At 38.4% G+C, this 24683-nt stretch overlaps 1 protein-coding gene across 1 annotated transcript; it reads right to left on the minus strand.

Annotated features, from left to right (window-relative positions):
- Nucleotides 1-7499: 7499 nt before the first annotated feature.
- TIMM17A (translocase of inner mitochondrial membrane 17A) lies at nucleotides 7500-23280 on the minus strand. Its single transcript, XM_037825046.1, has 6 exons — nucleotides 23196-23280; nucleotides 14606-14705; nucleotides 14401-14464; nucleotides 11484-11612; nucleotides 10622-10732; nucleotides 7500-8399 (listed from the first exon to the last, which is right to left on the minus strand). The coding sequence occupies exons 1-6, from the start codon at nucleotides 23219-23221 to the stop codon at nucleotides 8314-8316; spliced, it is 516 nt and encodes a 171-aa protein (XP_037680974.1). The 5' UTR covers nucleotides 23222-23280; the 3' UTR covers nucleotides 7500-8313.
- Between the last annotated feature and the right edge of the window lie 1403 nt (nucleotides 23281-24683).

Genomic DNA, 24683 nt, shown 5'->3' on the forward strand with positions numbered 1-24683 from the left:
AGGATTGATTGCATACATCCAGAGGTGGATGGCATAATACTGTGTGATGGTAGCACGGTATTGTAAGTACACTGAACAAAGATGTCTGTGAGTAAAGCTGATAGAGGTGGGATAGGAGAATGTGTGACACCAGAAGTAAAGATAGATGATAAAGACTGGGACTGTATAACGTGGCAAAAACTGGAGTGGCCAATGACTGTTACTAAATATACAAATATAAGGATGTTTTTGCATGTGGGAGAGCAAATGAATGTCAACCATGTAGAAATTTGAAAAAGGGATGGTATTCGGGAAAAAAACATTATCAAAGCAAACTGGAGTCTATGGTCAACAGTAACGTTGTAATATGCCTCCATTAAATGTAACAAAGGCAATATGCCAATGCTAAATGTATATGAGAGGGGGATATAGGGGAGTAATATGGGATTCTTGGTAGTGGTGTTATTTGCTGTCCTTAGTAGTATATTGTATTGTATGATGTTATTTTTCTTTTTATCATTTTTTCTTATTGCTAAAAAAAAAAACAAAAAAACAATTTTTCTTGAACAGTATGTTCAACTGCTGATTGTGGTGATAAATGTACAACTTTATGATGATACCATGAACAACTGATTGTACACTGTGGATAAATGTATGGTATGTGAATATAACTCTATAAAATTGTAGGAAGATCTATATATAGGAGTAAAAGTGTTGGAGAAAACATGGTGAGAGGGATGATGCCTCACCAATATGGACTAACTACAATGTGTAAACTCAGAATTGAATCTTAGAACATAGCCTAACGTGGACACTTACTATAATTGTAATAGTCCCTAGATTGTAAGCTCTTACAGCAGTTGACTCTATCCCTGAATTGTAAGGCCTATCTCTAAACTTTGAGATGCTGATCCCCTAGCATATAACCTGATTGGTCTCTGGAAAAATGCATATCTCTGAGACACGTGAAACTCAGAGCTAGAGCTCGGCAGATATGAATGTCAGTATTAGTGCATACAGCCACTGTCAAAAAGAAAAAAAAAGCTGAAAAAGAGCCCAGACTTCAATTAGTGATATGAATGAAGCAGGTCTGGTTAAGACCAGGGCAAGCCAGGCCAACGGATAAAGGTTGAAACTGATTGTGTTTTAAAACTTCAACTTTCATATGAGACCAAGGGAATAGATATCTATTTGGTACAGGATCTAAATTTTCTGAACGGTACAACTCTACAGTCGATTTGTTCAAACACCACAATTGCATGGAACTTTGAATAGGAAGTGAGATATGGTAGGTTAGTATAGGCTGGAGTGAAATAGTGACACATCCTAGCGTAATTTGGGCAGATAATAAAAAACATATTTACAGCCTCCCCCTCCCCAGCCCTGAGGATCTGGGGGAAGGTGCAGATGTGTTGGACATCCTCACCTGGACTGGTGTTGATGTTGTCACAAACATTGGGACTAGCGGTTTGATGTACTGAGCCCTCGAGCAAGGGACTTGCCCTTATGAAGCTCATTACCACAAAGGAGAGTCTAAAGTTGTATGTAATGGTGCCTAAGAGTCTCCCCCTGAGTACCTCTTTGTTGCCCAGATGTGGCCCTCTCTCTCTCTAACTGAGCCATCTCGACAGGTGAACTCGCTGCCCTCCCCACTACGTGGGACCCGACTCCCGGGGGTGTAAATCTCCCTGGCAACGCAGAGTATGACTCCCGGGGATGAATGTGGACCCGGCATCGTGGGACTGAGAGTATCTTCTTGACCAAAAGGGGGATGCAAAATGAGACGAAATAGTTTCAGTGGCTGAGAGATTCCAAATGGAGTCAAGAGGTCACTCTGGTGGACATTCTTATGCACTATATAGATAACACCTCTTAGGCTTTAATGTATTGGAATAGCTAGAAGTAAATACCTGAAACTACCAAACTCCAACCCAGCAGTCTGGACTCCTGAAGACAATTATATAATAATGTAGATTACAAGGGATGACAGTGTGATTGTGAAGACCTTGTGGATCACACCCCCTTTATCTAGTGTATGGATGAGTGGAGGAATGGGGATAAAAACTAAAGGACAAATGGGGTGGGATGGGGGGATGATTTGGGTGTTCTTTTTTCACTTTTATTTTTTATTCTTGTTCTGGTTCTTTCTGATGTAAGGAAAATGTTCAGAGATAGATTGTGGTGATGAACGCATAACTATGTTATCATACTGTGGACAGTGGATTGTATATCATGGATGATTGTATGGTGTGTGAATGTATTTCAATAAAACTGAATTTAATAAAAACAAAAACAAAAACAAACAACCAATCAATTTTTTTTAAATGAGTGAAAGATTTGAACAGGCACTTCACCAAAAAAGATATACAGATGGCAAATAAACATGAAAAGGACTTCAACATCACTTGTCATTAGATAAATACAAATTAACGCAATTAGATACCACTGTGCACCTAATAACATGGCTAAAATTAAAATTCAAAAACAAAAACTGGTACTACCAAGTGCTGGAGGATGCAGGGCAGCCAGAATGCTTCATACACACCCAGTGGAATGCAAAATGGTTTGGAAAACAATTTGGCAGTGTCTTATAAAATTAAACATACATATGACCATGTGGTATCCATATGACCCAGCAATTCTACTCCTACCTATTTACCAAGAGAAATGAAAACATGTTCACATAAAAACCAAGTAAGGGAATGTTTTTTAGAGGTTTTATTTGAAATTGTTAAAACTTGGGAACAACTCCATTGTCCTTCAAATGGTGAACAGATGAACAAACTATGGTACATCCACACAATGGAATACTACTTAGCAATAACAAGCAACAGACTTGATTAGCAGAACAACATGGATGACTCAAATGCACTTTGGTAAAGGAAAGAAGCCAGATCCAAAGACTCCATATTGTATGATTCCATTCATATCACACTCTTGAAAAGGTAAAATTATAGACTGAAAACATGAGTAGCTTCCAAGAGTTGGAGGGAGTGGGAGCAGGGGTTAACAATAAGGAGCAGCATGAGGAAATTTTGGGGGTGACATAACTATGCTGTATCAGACAGTGATGGTAGATACCCATCTCTATGCATTTGTCAAAAACCACAGAATTGTACACCACAAAGAGTAAATTTGACTGAATGTAAATTTTTAAAATAACCAGGACGTGGCGTGAAAGATGGATTGCAGACTGTGGCAAATAACTATACCTGTATTATAAACAAATCCCATAACCACTCTGAAGAGGGTGGGAAAGAAAAGTGTGGACCATAATATCTTCGAAAAACAGTGTTTTAAGTAGATACTGAAAGGCTAAAGAAAAAGTACTGTGTACAAATGCAGTACTCCATTTGGCAAATTTGTTTCTCACAGAGGTATGGTTTAGTAATTCTGAAACTACTTAATATTTAACTAGGATTGAACAAGTAAGCAAATTATTGTAGATACTGAGAGCCAGGTTTCTTGACGCTGGAGAAAGAAGTTACAAATAAGGAAAGGGAGAAGGCTAGACTGCATCCTGAGGTGCTGGCTGGAGTAGGAGGGACTCACGGATTTTGTTTTATATACACATGGACACAGAAATAAATATAGATGTCTATGTGCATGGGTTAGTACACTACATATATTTCCTAGTTTTACCCACTGAAAGGGATGAGAAACAGTGACACTCCACAAGTATACAGAGCACCCAGATCTTGGCTTCTAAATATCATACTCCAATAAAAGGAACTAGGGCTTCTTGGAGAAGAGGTTCATTCCAGGGCATGGGAGGGAAAATACAAAATGAGTCAAGAGCATCTTGTGGTGCTAGAAAGTAAAACGCTAAAAACAAACGAACAAAGAAAAATAAAAAACAATGTTGAAAGGGCATAAGGGCCAACCCGAAAGAGCTCTCAATGGACAGTTAGAACTACTTGAGCAAATAAATAACGATAGTGTTGTATTATAACCAGAAAATAAAATAAATACCCATGAATTCATACTGACATAAGTAACTGAATAAATAGGGGAAGAGGCAACTCTTCCTTACAGTAGATTTCCAATTAGTACATGTAGAAAGAATGAGAGAAACAGAAGATAACTATTAGAACACCACATCCCAAAGCTAGAGGGCAAAAGTTGAAGCTGAAGCAGGATATTTACATAGTCTCAAAGTACTCCCCCCCCCCCAAATATTTATTAATTAGAAAGTGAAGAAAGCCAGCAAACACTACCTTAATCAAGTGATCAAGGTAACACAGTGTTCTGGTTTGCTAATGCTATTGTTATGCAAAATACCAGAAATGGATTGGCTTTTATAAAGGGGGTTTATTTGGTTACACAGTTACAGTCTTAAGGCCATAAAGTGTCCAAGGTAACAAGTGTAAACAATCGGGTACCTTTCTGGAGAATGGCCAATGGTGTCTGGAAAACCTGTTAGCTGGGAAGGCACATGGCTGGCATCTGCTCCAGAGTTCTGGTTTCAAAATGGCTTTCTCCAAAATGTCAGTGTCAGCTTCCAATGGTGCTCTTCAAAATGTGTGTCTCAGCTGCTGCCAGCTCCTTCTGCCTGAGCTCTTATATAGGGCTCTAGTAAACTAATCAAGGCCCGGGTTGAATGGGTGGGGCCACACTTCCATGGAAATTATCTAGAGTTATCATCTACAGTTGGGTGGGTCACATCTCCATGGAAACAACCTAATCCAAAGGTTCCAACTTAATCCACACTAATACATCTGCCCCCACAAGATTGCATCAAAGAACATGGCATTTTGGGGGACATAATACATCCAAACTAGTACACACAGGCACCATCTACTAGATATGATACATCGAGGAGGGAGTATCACCTCTGTGGATCCTTTGCAATTACACATAACTGTTGTCTTATCATGAGAAAATATCAGATGAATGCAATTTGAGGTTTCTACAAAATAACAGACCACTATTCTTTAAAAATATCAAGGCACAAAGACTAAGAAACGTCAGATTGGAGGAGAGTAAGGAGACATGATAATTAATGGAATGTGGAATCCTGAAACAGAAAAAAGACATCACAGGAAAAACTGGTGAAATCCAAATAAAGTCTGTAGTTTAGTTAATCGTATCATAACCAATGTGAATTTCTTAGTTTTGATGTTTGTTCTATGGTTATGTAAGATGTTAACATAAGCGGAGGCTGGATGAAAAGTTTATTGGAAATCTATTTTTGCAACTTTTTTGTTAAGTCTGAATTATCTCAAAACAAAAAATATAAAGAAACACATGGGAGGAAAAGCACCAAATTCAGGATAATAGTTAACTCTTGAGGGGAGGTAGGTGTATGAAATGAGGGAGTTATGCACAGGTGGCTTTACCTGTATGAGCAATGTTTATTTCTTATGCTGTGTGGTGCATATATGGATATTTAATATTTTTATATACATTGTTGTATGCCTGAAATATCTCCTAATACATTTCTTAAAAAAGCTTGACTTTTGAATTAAGTAGACACCCTGCCTATAATTTATTCACTCAGTCAATATTTATTGAGTACCTACTATCAAATGTGGTTCCTGCACTCAAGAAATTGAATTTCAGCATCTATTGAGCTTCAGTCCTGCTGCTTCTCCAGTGTTGGTTAACAACTACTCAACTCTGCCATTGTAGAAAGTAAGCAGCTACAGACAATATATATATGAATGACGGTGGCTGTGTTCCAATAGAACTTCTATTTACAAAAACAGGCTGTATGTAGTTTTGCTCACCACTGATTTAGAAAGTTAGCTTTAACTAAAATAACACACCACAGGGTGGAGCTATGGCCACTCTTTCATAATCTGCAGACATTTCATAAACAGATGCATTTTCAATAGCAGGTGCAGCTGTACCCACATGTCCTCCAAACCCTGACTCAGAAATCCACTATTATATGCCAATTTCAGACCACTGCCAGATACTAAGAATATAAGGGAGAAGCAAATGGGGTCTTTCTGATAGGCACTTCATCCTTGAAATTGAGGAACTCCATTATTCCATGAAAGAGCTGGGAGAAACCTCCTTCCTGTCCACTTGTTTCTCTATTTATTTTGATAAAGCAATTTGGTTATTTTAACTTTTATCCTGGACTCTGGTATACCAAACTTATTTTAGAATAATTTCTTTAAATTAGCATTTCAAAAATACATAGAATCTTAACCACCTGTTTCCTCTCCATTTGCTAAACTTAAAAACGAATTTTATCTTACAAAGCTTATCAATGGTTTCATAAATTTCAATTTAATAAAAAACAAGGAGAGACAGATGAATATATATGATAAAGCAAATATTATAAAAAGTTAATAAAATCTAGGGAGGGGGTAGATAGATATTCACTGCAAAATTTAACTTTGCTGCAGGTCTGAATTTTTTTCATAAAATGCTGGGGAATGGGGGTGGGGCAGAGGAAAAAAAAAAAAAAAGTCCTTAACAACCTCTACTTACTGTTGTGCTGAGTATGACTACAGGACTGGGAAAGGAGGCCTACTTGGTCCAAGCCCTCAGAGAAGGCTGCAGAGGAGGCACCCAAGTTGGGTATTAGACTACCAGGAATGAGCCAGCAAAATAAGAGGGGTAGACTGAGGAGAGACCATAAGCAAAAACTCTTGGTTGGTTAGAAAACACCTATGCAAGAAACAAAACAGATGGCACTTAGGGTTTCAAATGGAAAATAGAAGGAATAAGGTTTGAGTTTTCCTCCTTTACCTGTCTTCCTCTACTCCCATTTCCAGACTGGCACATTCAGGGTAAATCTGAACTAATGCCTTCATGCCACACTCTAGCACTAAGGCTGGGAAGCCTTTCCACAAGAGCAGTCTCTTCTAACTATAGGATAAAGAGAAAGGCGGCTATCAACCAAGGAGAATTGGAAAGGTTTTTAAAAGGGTCTCCACAAAATGTTCTGCATGTGGTGGAATAAAATTTAAAGGTCTTTGAAAAGAATTTGTTTTCCATTTCTTGCAACTTTCCTCTCCAGTCCTATTCCAGAAAATGGATCTGTAATCAAGGATAGTCTCAGATTTGCTGATTAATCAATAAAATGACAAAAACATACCAGTATCACATATATATAACCCTCCAAGAATCAGAACTTGTATGAAAGGTACCCATTTTCCAAACCGATATGCTATTTTTGAAAGAGAAGGAATTTATAACTGCAATTCAACATGTTCTCAGCTTTGAATTGCTCTTCTGATGTATATTAGCCTTGTATTTACAATGCCTGAAAATTAAAGAGCTATACAGCTAACGAGTTAACAAACCACAATTAGGAATTAAATTCTTAGTATGTGTATGGCATTGGCCCAAAAGACAAATACGTGCTCACAATACCAACCCACATGTATTTGTTCTCCACACAGATGGAAGCAATGGGGAATTACTAACATGATGCCTCTGGGAGGCACATGTCACTCCAACATAATCAAAATGGCCTATTCTAAAATGTCAATCCATTTTCCAGGCCCAATGGGATCCAAAAATACACCCTTAAAGATCAGCCTCAAGGGATTTGGAACACATTAAAAAACAACATGTATTTTATTTTCAAGCACACAATAAATAACGAAACTTTTCCAGTGACAACTGTACCCTCTTCGAATTCTTCTCATATAGGATTGGGTATGTTGGAAGCAAGTTGTTTCTGATGAGGTTTCTGGTGATCAGGAATCAAGGCACGGTAGCCTAAAGGCAATACCAACATACTCAGAATCAAGACATAACATATTTTCCTTTCAAAGTAAGGGAAAAATATTTTACCACATTGTTTAATCAGTAAAGTACTTTACTCTGGAATGATCCATGTTGACTGCTTAATTCTTCTCATACACAATTCACTTCAAGTGAAATGAGGTACTAACTATAAAACATGCAGTTTTGAATGGACTTTGCATTATTAGTAATATTCAAGGATGAAACAGTAAAACTCTACAACTTATCTTAAAAGAAAGAGCAAGTTCCAGCAGTTTTTTATTGTTTGAATAACAGAACACACAAAACCAGGCAGAGAAGTCCCCAAGGAAATGATAATCATGTTTCACTGTTATTGGCCCTTTGGTCCTTCATCTTCTAAGCACTTACTGGATTTCCTTTTTATGATAGCAAACATTTATTTAGATCACAAAGGCAATCCAAGTGTGAATAAATAAATGTATTTAAAAGTAAACTGCTCTCCCCCACCATGTTCCTTTAAATAGGAAAAAACTGCTAAATGTCTCTTCATAGCCTATCTGGCCATAGTTGTCCCAATGATGGTTTTAAAAACAGACTGTAACTTGGTCTTCCGAAATCCTTCTTGAAATACAGCTTATTCTGTTAAACTCTGGAGCACCAGTTCTATTGATATTGTCGATAGTCTCCAAAAGGTGAGGATGGTAACTGAGTTGAAGGCAATTGGGAGGGGTCTTCAGCAAACTGAGGACCTGCAATTAAGCAATAAAAGTATTTTTAAAAAATCACCTGAATATAATATAGTTAAAGTGAGGTCTCTGTAGAGAGTAAATCAATCAACTCAATAAAAAGAATGTGCTAAATTAGAACTGTAATCTGAATTTCTTTGTAGCTTTGCCTAAATTCCCATGAGAATACTGGTGAACTTTCAAATTTTGTTATAACAGATGATGGATTGGCTTCCCTTATGCTCCAGAATGAACAGCTCCCAAATGCTATGCCAAGAAAGTCAGATGGATTAATTATAGCAAGAAGCAGTATTCAAGTTATTCAAGTTTTTAAAGCAATTACTGTAACAAGCTGCTACATTTCAAGACTGGAAGACTCTCCCACCTCTTGACGTATTTCTCGGTAGCTTTAAAATTTTCACGAAGCCTAAGTACCCTAGTCATGTTTTAAGGAAACTGGGTAATCCAATAGACACAACCAATTAAGTAGGGAAGGAGCTATGAAATGGGAAAAGACACCTCCTAGCTTGCTGTAGAAGCAAGTCGTGCAGTATTTAGTTTTCAGAGGATGGGAGGGTCTGTGAACTAAGACAAAAATGTGGCTCTTCAAAAAAAATACTTTTATGGAAATAATCACTTTTTTTCCTTTAGGGAAAATGAAGCAGACTAAAGAATATCTTAAAAGACAGAAACGGGGAAGCAGTAAAATTTCCCTGAAGCTTTTCAAGTGCCTCATTCCAATGATTATATTTTTTATTTCATCATAAAAGCTGAATCTGTTCATTATAAAAAACCTGACAAGATATTGGGTGGAGGAAAAAAATCAAAGATAACCACTATTACCATTCAGCTATCTTTTATTCTATTTCATCTTTTTTCACTGTTATAAGAACTTTTTCATGTAAGTTAATTGGAAAAATATTAACTTTTCCAAGACTTCCCCCCTTTATAGCTTTTCAGAAATACGTCTGTCTAAAATAAAATCTGAGTTTACTCAAAAGACCACTTCTGAGGAAAAAAAGCCTAAGGCAAAGTAGCCAAGGCTAACATCTATAAAACAATGGAAAAGGTTTCTGTTTTAAGAATTTCTGAAAATACTGAACTCTAGTTGTTTTACCTGCAGTCTTTCACAATAAAATGGTAAAAACAAACTAAAAAGCAAAATTAAAGTGTGAACATTATAATAGAGTGTTAACTCAGAAGTAATGACTGAAAAGCAAAAATACCATAAGATGAGAAGGAGGATTCATGAGGTCGTCCAGATCACCACCAGCATCTAATGCTGTATGTTAGAAAATTATGCCAAAAAGATACTGAATCTTTTGCCAGGTGCGCCTTAGGGAAATGAAATCAAATTGGGATGTATGATCTATTCCTAACTCTATGCTGCATCCCTTCTAAGCTCCCCAAATAATTTTCAACATGTCTCACTATTCCGCATATTTCCCTCCCCAAATGCCAGGTCAAGTTTTTGGTATTACAGTCCTCATAACATCCTTCTGCTCCCTACAATGTCAAGGAATGTTCTCATTTAGACAAATGACATTTTCTATGGTTACAAGAAACAGCACAAGATAACAACTGTAAGCAGATATTCCATGACCAGGTAATGATCATTTAGCCCATAATTTAACTTTCCCCCTATGTATTAGATAAGAGGAACAACAATAATTACCAACAAATGACATTATCAACTTCTCAAAGGTGCTTTCCCTGAGAACCCTAAAGAGGTCCTCTCAAACATGAGTCCTTTTCTCTAGTTTACTTTCTTCAAAGAAAACACTACCTGAAATAATCTTGTTTATCTGTTAATGTGTTAGTCTATCTTCCCCCACCAGAATGCAAATCCTTGATGGCAGGGACTGTCCTGTTCCTCGCTGTATTTCCAGCACCTAGAACAGTGCCTCACACAGATGTCCAGTAAAACACTGTTGACTATCATTGTTACATATCTGCAAGGACTGTTCCTCCTCTAAAATGACCAGAAATTTCTTAGAGCAAGCAAATGAGCACTGATAAAACCTGAGAACTATAAGATTAATCATTGCTAAACACACTGATTGCACCCATGTCTACCTTTTCAAATAGAACCAGTCTTATCATAATCCTCACAACCACAGCAGGTTAATACATAATGCAGAAATCACAAACTACCACATTTTAGCAGACAAACTATGCTCTCTCCAAACATCAGGAAATCATTTCAAAATGTTTGAGCTATGGTATTCAGTAGGAAGAAGACTCACCATTGGGAAACTGTGTAGAGGCAAATCTTGTCAACAAGATACCAGCTCCTTCAATTAAAGCTAGGAGAATGCCACCCATCGCAGCTGACCCAACCATGGCCACCGGTCCATCTGAAAACATTAATAACAAAGTGATTAATAAAAATCAAGTGTAATGTAAGATATAGTAAAGGAAACATCTGTCCATATGGCTACTTGTACCCTTTATTCCCAAACCCTGTTTAACTCTTAGCCAAGATCAGAGGGTGGCAAACTATGGTCACAGGTCAAATCTAGCCAGCCACCTGCTTTTGTAAATAAAGTTTTATTGTAACATGGCCATGTTCATTCATTTATGTATTGATGGCTGCTTTTACACTATGACAACAGAGCTGAATGGTTGTGACAAAAACATACGGCCCTCAAAGCCTAAAATATTTGCTATCTGGCCTTTTACGGAAAAAGTTTGCTGATCCCTGGTCTAGAACATTAAGCCCAAAGGATCTCTCTTCCAAAGATCCAGAAGATGGTTCTAAGCACTCTATTCTTAACAACTCTATGTGGCAGGTACTATCAAATCCTGAGTATCAATGAGCAAACTAAGGCACAGAAAGTCTGTGCCAACTGTCCAGTTACGTAGCAGTAAATGGCAGAACTGAGACTTGAACTACTCTCAATCACTGCAATGTAAAAAGGTTAGAACTCCATGCTGTCTCATTCTCAAACATTTCAAGTAAATAGATTTTTCCAAATCACCATATATATTCATGCTATATCAAATTTACCGACACTCAGTTTTTATGTATTATAGCTGTCACTAAAAGACAGATGAGGTGTTCCCTTAAGTCTTGCTTCTACTAGCATGTTTATAATGATGGCTTACTTCTTGCTGCCAGAATGGCTCCTGTTAAGGCACCACTTGTGATGGAGTTCCAGGGATCTTCTTTCCCTCTGACCTGAACCATACTGCAGTCAATCATGGAAAACAGACCTCCCCAAACTGCAAAGCTACCTATTTTATTAAAAAAAATAATAATAAAGTATAACACAAAATTCAATTTCATTTTTTCATCTTGTATTTAAAATGTTATAAAAGAAAATAAGTTTAAATCACAGCACAGCATTGGTTATATTATTAAAACTCTAATATTCCAAACATACTTGCAAACACAAGTTTGAAAAAGCGCTAAGCAAAGTCAGAATTTTTATCTTTTAAATAAAGCTGGGTTATATTTATCAGCTGGAAAATTAACAATGGCCCAAGGTCTTAAAGAGTAAGTCAGGCTGCAGAATAGTGAATAACTTGGCTGGTCTCTGTCTCAGTTCCTAGGGAAGTAACATCTGAATCTTTGGAATGTTCTGTGAGAGCAGTGTCTTTTGTTCTTCACCCTGGGCCCAGGTCATACTTGATAGTTCATACGCTAATAAGATGGCAGGGTGAGGTGAGCCACACCTGCAGTCTGAGGGTGGGTGCTGGTGCCACCAGAAAGACCAACCATCTGATTAGGGGGTTGGAGCTTTGAGCTCCGGGCAATATCAGCCCACCTATATCACATCAGAGGCGGGGTGCTGCAGATTGAGTTCAACCACGAGGGTAACTGATTCCTTCAATCATGTCCACGAAACGTGACCCCATATCAACTTGGGGCACTTGAAGCTCCAGAGAACATCCATGACTGAAAAAATACATTGCTTCTGTGCTGGGAGAGTGATGCATTCTGACTCCATGTGGACAGGGCATGGAAGCTTTAAAACTGTAAGTGTAAGTATAATGGTTTCAGTGAGTTCCGTGAGTTGTTCTAGTGAATTATCGAACCTGAAGGGATGGTGGGAAATCCTGAATTAGTAGGTAGTGGGTTAGAAGTGTGGGTAGCCTGGGTCCCCAAACTTGGCAGCTGGTACCTGAAGAGCAAGACTGTAGAGGACTGCCGTTAACCGTGGCCAGATAATTAGAGTCAGAATTGAATTTGGTTGAATTACTGCCGTCTTTGCAGTTGCAGATTGAAGTTTCCGATACCAATACAGTTGGTGTCAGAAGCTGTTGTGGAAGTTGTAGTTATTTCTAACACAGACCCCTAAAGAAAGTCAAGCTGCGTATGTCTAAAAGCATTCAAATCCCCTTTTCAGAACACTGTATCTGTTTAAAAGCAACAAATAAGAACAAAACCACACTGTTCTCTCCCTTCCTCTATCTCCTACTATATCTCAATTTTTTTTCCTTTCTTCATTAAGTGTCACTGAGCATCTACTATCGAATATCACTGATGGGAATATTTTAAAAATCTAGTTTTCCCAGACTGTATTACATGCTGAAGTGCCAAGTGAGTTATTCAAATAGAATTTAGGAACATCAAGGGGATGGAAATTACCTTTCCTTCCTCCTTTTTTATGCTTTTTTTATTCCTTAAACATAAGATTTAAAACAAGTCTAAATCAGCAGATTACTTTGCACTTTTAAAATAAACTCTACCTAAACACAATAACAATTTTATAAAATAAAGAAACAAACAACCACACACATACACACACAAATTTCCTAAAAGACAACACCAAGATTTTAACTGTCAGAATCTCTGGGTGAATAGATGATTTAATTTCTTTGTGTTTTCCTATATTTACCAAATCTTCTAAAACAAATACATATGATTTGATCATAAGAAAGAAGTTGTTATATTTAAGATCAAAGAAAGAAAAACTGGCCAAAAGAGTCCTAATCACCTTATTCTCTGCCCTCTGAAACATAATAGATAACATGGTGTGTTAATGAGGGCAATAAATGCATTTGACAAAATGTCTGAACCAGATCATTTCCAGGATCCTTTCCAGTTCTTACATTATCAGTTAAATCTAATAGAGAGAACCAGCTGAAGAACAGCTTTTTTGGTTCAATAGTTGGTATCATATAATATATAAAAATGAAGCAGTTCTTCCTTCTAATTCAGCAATTCTTGGCCCTGGGAGAGAGATATGATGTCTAGGTATATTAGAATCACCTCACTAAAATTTGCAAACACGACTCTCCCACTTTCTCACAAGAGTCTGAAATTTCACCATTCCCCAATCATCACTACCAGAGTAAGCTAGAATTATTGATGAAAGTGGAGAGTTTTAGTCTAAGCAGGGTGAGGTGGATGTCCACACACCTGGGCAGCCTAGTGCAAGATGCCAGAACCCTAGCTGACTATTTCCTCTGACCCACTAACTTTCTAAGGAATTACTTGAAAGTATTAAGCCTTTTTTATGTCTTACATTCTGTTGCTCCAACCTGACTCTAGCTTTGTAAGTGAATATAACTTTCTAAGCTTTTTGATCACTTCTCTTCTCCATGCTTCTGAATTACCAAAATTTAAAAGTATAATGACTACAATAATCTCTTCAAATGTTACATTGTCCTCTGCAAAAATGACTAAAAGCTAATCCTGGAGAAGAGCCCAATCAGCTTGATTAGTTTCTTTCTCACAAAACCCCAATCTTTCAGACCTCCTCTTAAACCTTATGTTACCCCAGAAACTATCATTCCTAACTCTCACAAACCTGAGCTTTAAACACACTATCTTCCTTATGGATTAAAACAAAAACAAAAAAACACCACTGGGAGTCTGAAGGACAGACACAGGGATTCAAATACTTACAACTCAAATCAAGAAGAACATACAGGGATATTAGTTTGTGGCAAACTGTTAGACCAAACTAAAATCACTAATTGGTATAGTCTATAAAAAACAAACACAAGACAGAGCTCCATCTTCATATAAATAGGAAAAAATAGGCTGGAGTACAAATGGAAAAATTCTGCTCACCTCCCAACTGTGGCGCTCTGGTTTTAATAGCTGTCAAACTCCCTCGTAGTCTGTGGTTTACTCCCTATTAGGAAACAAAAGGCAGCAACCCAAAACACAATATATTAGAAGTATAATTTATTTCCAACCCACTGATGGAGCTACCAATGATGTGACCAAACTTAGGTTTCAAATGATGGTAGAATAAAACCATTCTTCCACTTACCATTGGGGAATTGCGAAAACCTTTGATAGCTTGAAAGATACCACCGCCTATGGTACCCATCGTAAAGGCCCCACCACAGTCATCCACAATTCGCCAGGGGCTAACAAGGGGAAGGAAAAGATAACCATAATTCTCATTCACAATCCATAATACCTTCTTTGCTAACACATTAAAGGATACAACAGATTCCAATCTGGCCTCACTGAGACCAATAAACATTTGGCCTATAAAATATAGACAAACATAAAGCATTTTGTACATACCCATATGTATTCAGTTCCAAGTCATCTAGACTAAAAGGAACAGAACTGGCATTAACTCCCTACTCTTTTTTTTTTTTTTTTAACTCCCTACTCCTACAGCAGTTTATTCATTAGTTTAATAATTATTAATAATTATTACAGGCATTGTGCCAAAAGCAAATAAACAAGAACATAAGAAATTACATTAAAATCAACAATGCTGACACAATCTTCCAGGGATCAAGGTAAACTCTCAAGGGGGAATAAAATTTAAAGCTGAGACTTAAAACTGCAGATGAAGGCAGATTTTCAAAATTTCCAAGTCTGACATTCTTTCTGGGTTTGAATTCAAGTAAGCATTTAGATCTTTAGTTTGTATCAGACCCATTTAATACATTGGAATATTCTCATAACCAATTATTAGAGAATAAATTTGTAAACCCAACTTCCAAATGTAGCACCCCAGCTAATACAACACACTGAAATCTGAGTAATCTGTTCAGTAGAATAAACACTAGAAATCTGGCTTATAAAAGCCTGCGAGTAGTTACATTCACTTTCAAAGCACTGTAGGTAAAAGAAATTCTTTATCTAGTTTCAACGGACAAATGCCACTATATTGAACCGATAGGCAATATACCTGCTCATATAAACTTGTGAATTTAGCTTATTCTGTTGCTGCTAGAGAATGTGAATAATGACTAGTTTCTGACTTTGCCAGGTAGAATACAAAGCCCATAAGTCAAAACACCATATACTCTTCAACTATAATTTGAACCAGGACCATGTACAGAATGACTATTTCATGCAATAGATACTGCAATTATCATCAGGATGCTTTGGGGCCTTCCTTACCCCTCAAGTGTGGCCCTAAGACTATCAAAATCAGCAACAATTGGGAGTTTGTTAGAAATGCAGAGTCTTGGGCCCCACCCTGGACTTAATCAATCAGAATCTACTGTTTAACAAGATCCACGGGTTACTTGATTACACATGAAAAGTTTGAGAAGCAGTGCTTTGAGGGACTACAAAGGTTTAAGAAAATTTCTTTAAAATAGTAAGAAGCAGAGGAAAGGCAAAGGAGAATGAACTGGTGGCTCCCTCTGTTGTGTGGTGGGTCAGCAACTTTGGATTAAGACAGGAATAACATTTTGTGGCTACAGTGTTCTAGAAAGAGCAAGCATTGAAGTCTCTATGTGGGCATGCAAAAAATAAAATAAAAGGGCTGGGGGCCACTTAATTATCACTTCCATAATTATAAATGGAGGTGACCTGGAGGACAAAAGGTATGAAGAGAAGATGCCTATGACTCTGACATAAATGTTGTGACTCCTGGTTTTTGGGGCTCATCCTATTTTTACAAATCTTCACTCCATGTAACTGAGTGTTCACTTGATGTTGAGCAGTGGAAGAGTCTATATATCAAGTTTCAGAATTTCTTCTCAGCTGAATGAGTTATATTCAACATGAAGAAGTGGTTAAGTATTGTAAGCAGGACTTTTTTTTGTGTGTGTGTGACTTTTTTTTAAATTAAATTCAGTTTTATTGAAATACATTCACACACCATACAATCATCCATGATATACAATCCACTGTCCACAGTATGATAACACAGTTATGCGTTCATCACCACAATCTCTCTCTGAACATTTTCCTTACATCAGAAAGAACCAGAACAAGAATAAAAAATAAAAGTGAAAAAAGAACACCCAAATCATCCCCCCCATCCCACCTCATTTGTCCTTTAGTTTTTGTCCCCATTTTTCTACTCATCCATACACTAGATAAAGGGGGTGTGATCCACAAGGTCTTCATAATCACACTGTCACCCCTTGTAATCTGCATTATTATATAATCGTCTTCAGGAGTCCAGACTGCTGGGTTGGAGTTTGGTAGTTTCAGGTATTTACTTCTAGCTATTCCAATACATTAAAACCTAAGAGGTGTTATCTATATAGTGCATAAGAATGTCCACCAGAGTGACCTCTCGACTCCATTTGAAATCTCTCAGCCACTGAAACTATTTCGTCTCATTTTGCATCCCCCTTTTGGTCAAGAAGGTACTCTCAGTCCCACGATGCCGGGTCCACATTCATCCCCGGGAGTCATATTCTGCATTGCCAGGGAGATTTACACCCCTGGGAGTTGGGTCCCACGTAGAGGGGAGGGCAGCGAGTTCACCTGTCTAGATGGCTCAGTTAGAGAGAGAGAGGGCCACATCTGAGCAACAAAGAGGTACTCAGGGGGAGACTCTTAAGCACAATTATATGCAAGTTTAGCCTCTCCTTTGCAGTAATGAGTTTCATAAGGGCAAGTTCCATGATCGCTCAGCACATCAAACCGCCAGTCCCAATGTTTGTGACAACATCAACATCAGTCCAGATGAGGATGTCCAACACATCCGCACCTTCCCCTAAATCCTCGGGGCTGGGGAGGCGGAGGCTGTAAATATATTTTTTATTATCTGCCCAAATTACTCTGGGATGTGTCACTATTTCACTCCAGCCTATACTAACCTACCGTATCTCACTTCCTATTCAAAGTTCCATGCAATTGTGGTGTTTGAACAAATCGACTGTAGAGTTCTACTGTTTAGAAAATTTAGATCCTGTACCAAATAGATATCTCTTCCCTTGGTCTCACATGGAAGTTGAAGTTTTAAACCACAGTCAGTTTCAACCTTTACCCTTTGGCCTGGCTTGCCCTGGTCTTAACCAGACCTGCTTCATTCATATCACTAATTGAAGTCTGGGCTCTTTTTCAGCTTTTTTTTTTTTTTTTTTTAACAGTGGCTGTATGCACTAATACTGACATTCATATCTGCCAAGCTCTAGCTCTGAGTTTCAGGTGTCTCAGAGATATGCATTGTTCCAGAGACCAATCAGGTTATATGCTAGGGGATCAGCATCTCAAAGTTTAGTGATAGGCATTACAATTCAGGGATAGAGTTAACTGCTGTAAGAGCTTACAATCTAGGGACTGTTACAATTATTATGTCCACTTTAGGCTATGTTCTAAGATTCAATTCTGAGTTTACAAATTGTAGTTAGTCCATATTGGTGAGGCATTAAAGTGTTTGCCTTTATTTCTGGTGTACTTCACTCAAATACTGTGTACAGGATCCATTCACTTCGTTGTGTGTCTCACAGCTTCACTCATTCTTGTAGTTGCTCAATGTTCCACTATATGCGTACACCACAGTACACCATCCCATTCTTCAGTCAATGTACCCTTAGGTCATCTGCACCCTTTGCAAATCATGATTACTGCCTCCATGAACCCCAGTTTGCAAATGTTCATTCATGTCTCTGCTCTCAGATCTTCAAATGACATACCCCATAATGAGGTTGCAGGACCTTTTGGTCCCCACATACTTAACTTTTTGTGGAACAACCACACTGACCTTCAGAAAGGCTGCACCATTCTACCTTCTCAACAGGTAGATAGGTACATCCCTCTCACCATGTTTTCTCCAACACGTTTACTCCTATATATATATTTTCCTACAATTTTATAGAGTTATATTCACATACCATACATTTATCCACAGTGTACAATCAGTTGTTCATGGTATCATCATAAAGTTGTACATTTATCACCACAATCAGCACTTGAACATATTGATTACTACAAGAAAAAATTGTGTTTTTTTTAGGAATAAGAAAAAAAATGATAAAAAGAAAAATAACATGTCATACAATATACTAGTAAGGACAGCAAATAACACCACTACCAAGAATCCCATATTCCTCCCCTAAATCCCCCTCTCATATATATTTAGCATTGGCATATTGCCTTTGTTACATTTAATGGAGGTATATTACAATGTTACTGTTGACCATAGACTCCAGTTTGCTTTGATTATGTGTTTTCCTGAATACCATCCCTTTTTCAACTCTCTACATGGTTGACATTCATTTGCTTTCCCAGATGCAAAAACATTTTTATATTTGTATATTTAGTAACAGTCATTGGCCACTCCAGTTTTTGCCATGTTACACAGTCCCAGTCTTTATCATCTATCTTTACCTCTGGTGTCATACATTCTCCTATCCCACCTCTTTCAGCTTTACTCACAGACACCTTTGTTCAGTGTACTTACAATACTGTGCTACCATCACACAGTATTATGCTATCTATTTCTGGATCTATGCAATCAATCCTAAACATTCTGTAGTCCTTCAGCATCAAATGGCTGGTCTCTGCCCTCTATCTATCTCCTGGTCGCCTGTGTGTAAGCAGGACCTTTTGATGAGGCTACTTCATTTAAGGTGTGACACTCCTCAACCAGGATGGGTCTTAATCCTATTATTGAGGTCCTTTATAGGAGAATGAAATTCAAAGGAAGACCCACAGAAGCGAGAAGCTGAAATCAAGGAAACCCGGAAGAGAAGGGAGAGACCAGGAGACACTGCCATGTGCCTTGCCCTGTGACAAAGGAGCCAAGGATCGCTGGCAGCTGGTGTTTGGGGGAAAAAAGGATTGCCTTCATGAGGCTTTGATTTGGACATTTTTCTGGCCTCAAAACCATGAGCAAATAAATTCCCACTGTTTAACCCGAAAAGGAAAACAAAAACAAAACTTATTCTCTCACTATAAACTCATCATTCCACCCATATACCCTATGGTATTTTAGCCACTCACATTCCATGTCCTTCATAGTTTCATGCCTTTGCTCAGTAGCTTCCCTTGCCTGAAACATGCTTTGTCCTCTTCTCTGCCTATAAAACTCCATCTTATTCCTCAAGACTCAGATGAAATTTCACTCTTCTAAGAAGCCTTTTCACTCAGGCTCTGTTATTAAGGCTCCCAGGCCCCCGTAACACTGCTCATAACTGTGTTGTGGCACCTGAATTGCGATTACGTACTTCTTTGTATTTCTCACTCTCCCCTACCTCCAGTAGGACACCAGACCCTTGAGGGCAAAACCTGTGTTTTACTCATCTCTGAATCCCCAGCCCTTGGTGCATTAAAGATAATAAATGTTTATTGAATTAATAAAATCAAAAATCAACCAACCAACCAACCAAACCGAAAGAAGTTTGAGTTCAAATTTTGATTTACTACACCCTAGCCCCATAACCTGCTGCAAGTGACATCACTGTTTGTTTCCTCATCACAAAATGAACATAATACTTCATAAGTTTGTGGTGGGGATTAAACAATGCCAAAAACACTTAGGATGTTAGCTATGATTATTAAAAGAATAGGAAAATTAATATTTTACAATAAAAAAGTTAGCAAAATGAAATTTTAAAGTATTAACAACCCAAATGACGGAATCTACAAACTACAAACAAAACATCTAGTAAGTATTTTACTTTGTGGGTACTCAAGTACTCATTATGGGTAATAGAAAAGCCAAATCCTCAATGATTAAAGACCAAAACAAAGTAAGTGGCAGAAATTTAACATCCAATGATCTTCACATCACAGGAACAGTTTATCTTGGTTGCCCAGTGACTTCTGCATCAAAAATCCTTCCAGTGAAACAGCATATGTACAGGAATGGAGTAGGGAACTGGATAACTTAAAAAAACTCAACTTTTTTGAGTTTTTCTAACCACAAATTTTTTATACATTAAAAAAATAACTATGACTCTAATTTATTTACCCCCTCCTCAGCAATTTAACAGACACGAATAAACATTTATTTTTTGCTTCAAGATTAATCAATTTTTATAAACTTCTACAGAATATTAATTGTATGCAAATTGCTAAAGTGTTTTCTTTTGGGGGCAGGTCTAATAGGTCTAAGATTTGTTTTCTAGCCTAAGTGATCTTACTAATTAGTTGGAGCTGAAATAAATGGGCACTGAAAAACTTAATAGAGAGATCACTCTGGTGGGCACTCTTACGCATTATACAGATAATCCTTTTTAGGTTATAATGTATTGGAATAGCTAGAAGTAAATACCTGAAACTGTCGAACTGCAACCCAGTGGCCTTGACTCCTGAAGACTCTGTATGCCTTATGGATCACACTCCTTTTATCCAGTGTATGGATGGATGAGTAGAAAAATGGGGACAAAAACTAAATAAAAATAGGGGGTGTGTGTGTGGGGGGATGATTTGGGTGTTTTTTTTTTACTTTTATTTTTTATTTTTATTTTTACTTTTTCTGGTATAAGGAAAATGTTCAAAAAATAGATTGGAGTGATGAATGCACAACTATATGATGGTACTGTGAACAGCTGATTGTATACCACAGATGATTGTATGATATGTGAATATTACCTGAATAAAACTGAATTAAAAAAAAAAAAACTTAAAAGATATCAGCAGGATTCAGATCAGAGAGAAGCCAGAGTATCCAAGAGAGGAAGTCCTAAACCAAGGCAAGATAGAAACAGCTTCTGAACAAAGTCTGGCTAAAACAAAATGTTCCTCCAGAGAACTAACAGGCTATATATAAAAAAAGGTTGAAGCCAGTAAATGTCAGATAAATGCAGGCAACAGAAAACAGTATCTAACAGTAACAAGATTATAAGTTATCATATATTAAGCATCAACTATGTAGGTGCCCTATAACTTAAATAAAACCTATGAATTCCAAGAAAGCTAAATAAATGTCATACAGAATCCCTAATCTTTTAACTCTGCAAAGAGTATTACTCTCCCATTTTTCAGAAGCCTGTCTGAAACTCAGACAGATTAAGCAACTTGCCCAAGGTTATATAGGTAGTAACAATTAGAATTGATTTAAACAAAAAATCTATTTCTCCAAAGTCTCATATTCTTTTCAGTTTATCATATGGCCTAGGGTTTTTGAGCAGAGAAAACAAGATAAAAAGAAGAATTTAGGATGATGAAGTCCACATGATGTGTTAAGTAGGGCTGGAGATAAGGAAAACTGGAAGCAATAGGCATTAAGGGCCCCAGGTAAGAGCAGGAATAGAAAGGTGTAAGTTTTGAAAGAATTCAGACTGGACACTGTGTATATGTGTTGTGTTGTGTTGTGTTGTGTTGTGTGTGTGTGTGTGTGTGTGTGTGTGTGTGTGTGTGTGCAGGACCAGAGAGAGCTTGTAGTTTTGAGCTTGGATGGATAGAGGGTATCTACAAAAACAAGGCAGTCTAAGAACAAAGCAATCTTGACTACAAAATTAACCAGATAACTGAGGGTATTGGTTCAGGATATAGAGGAAGTAATAAGAGAAAACAGAGGGGCTGGCTAATGAATTAACATGAAAATTCAATTCTCATTTAACTCACCAAAGCTAAATACTTTACCCTCCTGCCAACCTGAGTTATCACACAATAACCAGGAACAGTAAACAACTTGGGTATCACAAATCTTGGTACAATCTAGTGAAACCAGGTACAATCTAGTGAAACCGGGAACAATTGCCTTGGGGGAAGGGAAATTTAAACGAGTTGGAAGCTACTGCAAGTTATATCATGTGCCACCTTTGGGGATGGAAGGAGAATAGCCAAGAGGTTATATGTGACAAGGTACTAATTTAAAGTATTGGGCACTTTCACAACTTGAAGACACCTAGATTCTTGCTCTTATACAATAAAACAGCTGATTAACCTAAGTAAGATTTGATTTCCACTTATGACCCCAGAAGCCTGAATCCCAGGCACCTTGGGTCATCTGACAACAAATTACACTTTTAAAATTAAAAATTATCTGTCATTGTGCCTGACTTATTCATACATTTATTTCTTGAACCTAACAAAGTGCTGAATACAGAACCTTCACTTAAATGAATGAATGAATTTACTTCTATTCATGGCTTTTCAGGAAGCACACAATACTATTTTCCAGATTTTTTGTTCCCCCCACACCCTGAAGGGGAATTCCAAGCAAGTAAACGAGGCTCCAGCCTCCGAAGCTTATCCAGACCTTTTAGGTAAACCTTTGTTCCACTCATCTGAAATTCTTCACCTTGCGGACACACTTTACGATAAAAACAAGGCCTCAAGAATGGCACACCCTGAGTCCTATCTTCCCTTCCTCAACGAAGAACTGAGCAAAGCGAGGTTTAGGGACGCGTCCAAGGTCATCTCAGCCGGCCGAGGGATGACTCCGCACAAGGCCGAGTACGCTTTGAGTTGCTCAGAGGATCCGAGACCCCATCGAACTCAAGCCTGGACCTTTGTGACCATCTATCGCAAGGTCACGGGGGTGCAGACTGCTTGGGGTCGGACACGCTGCCTCACCGGGCCCAGGAGGTACAGAACTGAGAAGTCAACTGGCCGTTCAAGCCCGCACTGCCCACCGTACAAGCCCACGTCATCGAGCCCCCGGCTAAGCTCGGTTTGTACCTAGGGAGAGGAGAAAGGGGAAGGGAGGGCCGTGGGCAAAGGGGCAGAAGAAAGACAGGACAGTCCATAAAGCTCACCAGGGCTCCCGCGCGTACTCCTCCATTTTGACGGCACCGGCGCGAGCGACGCCGGGCAAAGTGGGCGGAGCCTGACCCCAGCGGCGGAAGTGATCCCGAGAGGAGGGTGATATAGATGGTGGGAGTGAGTCGCCGTTTCCTCGCGCAGCCAATGGCAGCCGTGACTCCTGGGCCGGCGTGGGGCGGGGCCCTCGGGGCCCTCAAAGGTGCCGGCTCAGGGTTGCGGGGCGGGGGAGGTACCTGAGCAGCTCGGAGTTCAGATTATTGAACTCTACGGTTGCTGAAGGTTCGGTGGCCTGAAATAAACCTGGTATCGCTCCTCTAGGGTTCACCAAACTTTTAAAGTTCACCTAAATGCGTTTCTTTTTTTAGTATTTTGGCCGTCGATCGTGAAGGAATGCTACTTAATTCGTCGTGAATTGCAAAACTCTTACCAACTACGCTGAGCTTTTTTAGGGCAGTCAAAGCCTTACTCCTTTTTTATAGTCATAGTGTCTGGGATGTAGTAGGTGTAAATAAATGTTTGCGAATGGAACTAACCGGGCCATCTGGAGTGCTATGACCAATTTGGAGCCCTCCGTTTGAGAGTCATTGAGAAGAGTCTTCTGGGCCTCCCTTCTAATGAGTTACTAGGAAGTGTGAGGGATGTTTAGCCCAGAGAAGAGGAGACCGAAAGGATGGGGACCCACTGGCTGCTTCAGACTTACAATCCACAAAACCCCAGTCATGTGGATGGCTGTTAAAGGAGCTCTTCTCCATTCTGCACTTTTGCAGTTGACTTTAAAATATGTGTATGTTTATTTAATGGAAAAACCGGTGTAATAAATGCATAGGAGATGCAGGGAAAAGTGAGGTCCCTTCCAAAAGCTTGGAAATAAGGTAAGCAGATGAATCGAACTCTATAGAACTAAAGATTATCAGTAAATGCATCTTGTGTGGGAGAACACCTCCTTTGAGTATGTAAGTTCAAGAAGACCCACTGGACTGAGTGATGTAATTAAGAATGTTTAAGTCTAACTAAGTGCACAGGCTGAAGAAAGAATATGGGAAATGGGCAACATGGAGCCTAGAATAAGGAAGTCAGAGATGATTTCCTATTTAGTCAGCACTCCTGAACTGGTGGACAAATATTTCAGTAACTAGAGCTTTGCACTCATTAAGCAGGGATATTTTTCCTGGTCTCACTCTTGAATGAAATATTCCTTTCCTTTAACCACCTCTCTTTGCTCTTAGGCCATGTTCCTTCGGCAGTCATCTAGTTTTTATTTGGTTTCTGAATAGATTTTGCTGTAGAAGAGAATGTACTGACCTGTGCTCCTAATTATTCTTGACTACTTTGTAGTTAATTTGTTTTATGCATCTGCCTCCTGTGAGTTTGGCTCTTTTGAATCACCTCAGTCACCAGGAGAGGTGATAATATTGAGTTTCTGAGTTCACAGAGCAGAGGGCCAGACTCTCAGCTATGGTTACCCAGCTCACTTCATTCCA

The sequence above is a fragment of the Choloepus didactylus genome, chromosome 2, assembly GCF_015220235.1.
Source record: "Choloepus didactylus isolate mChoDid1 chromosome 2, mChoDid1.pri, whole genome shotgun sequence".
In the NCBI taxonomy this organism is placed as follows: Eukaryota; Metazoa; Chordata; class Mammalia; order Pilosa; family Megalonychidae; genus Choloepus; species Choloepus didactylus.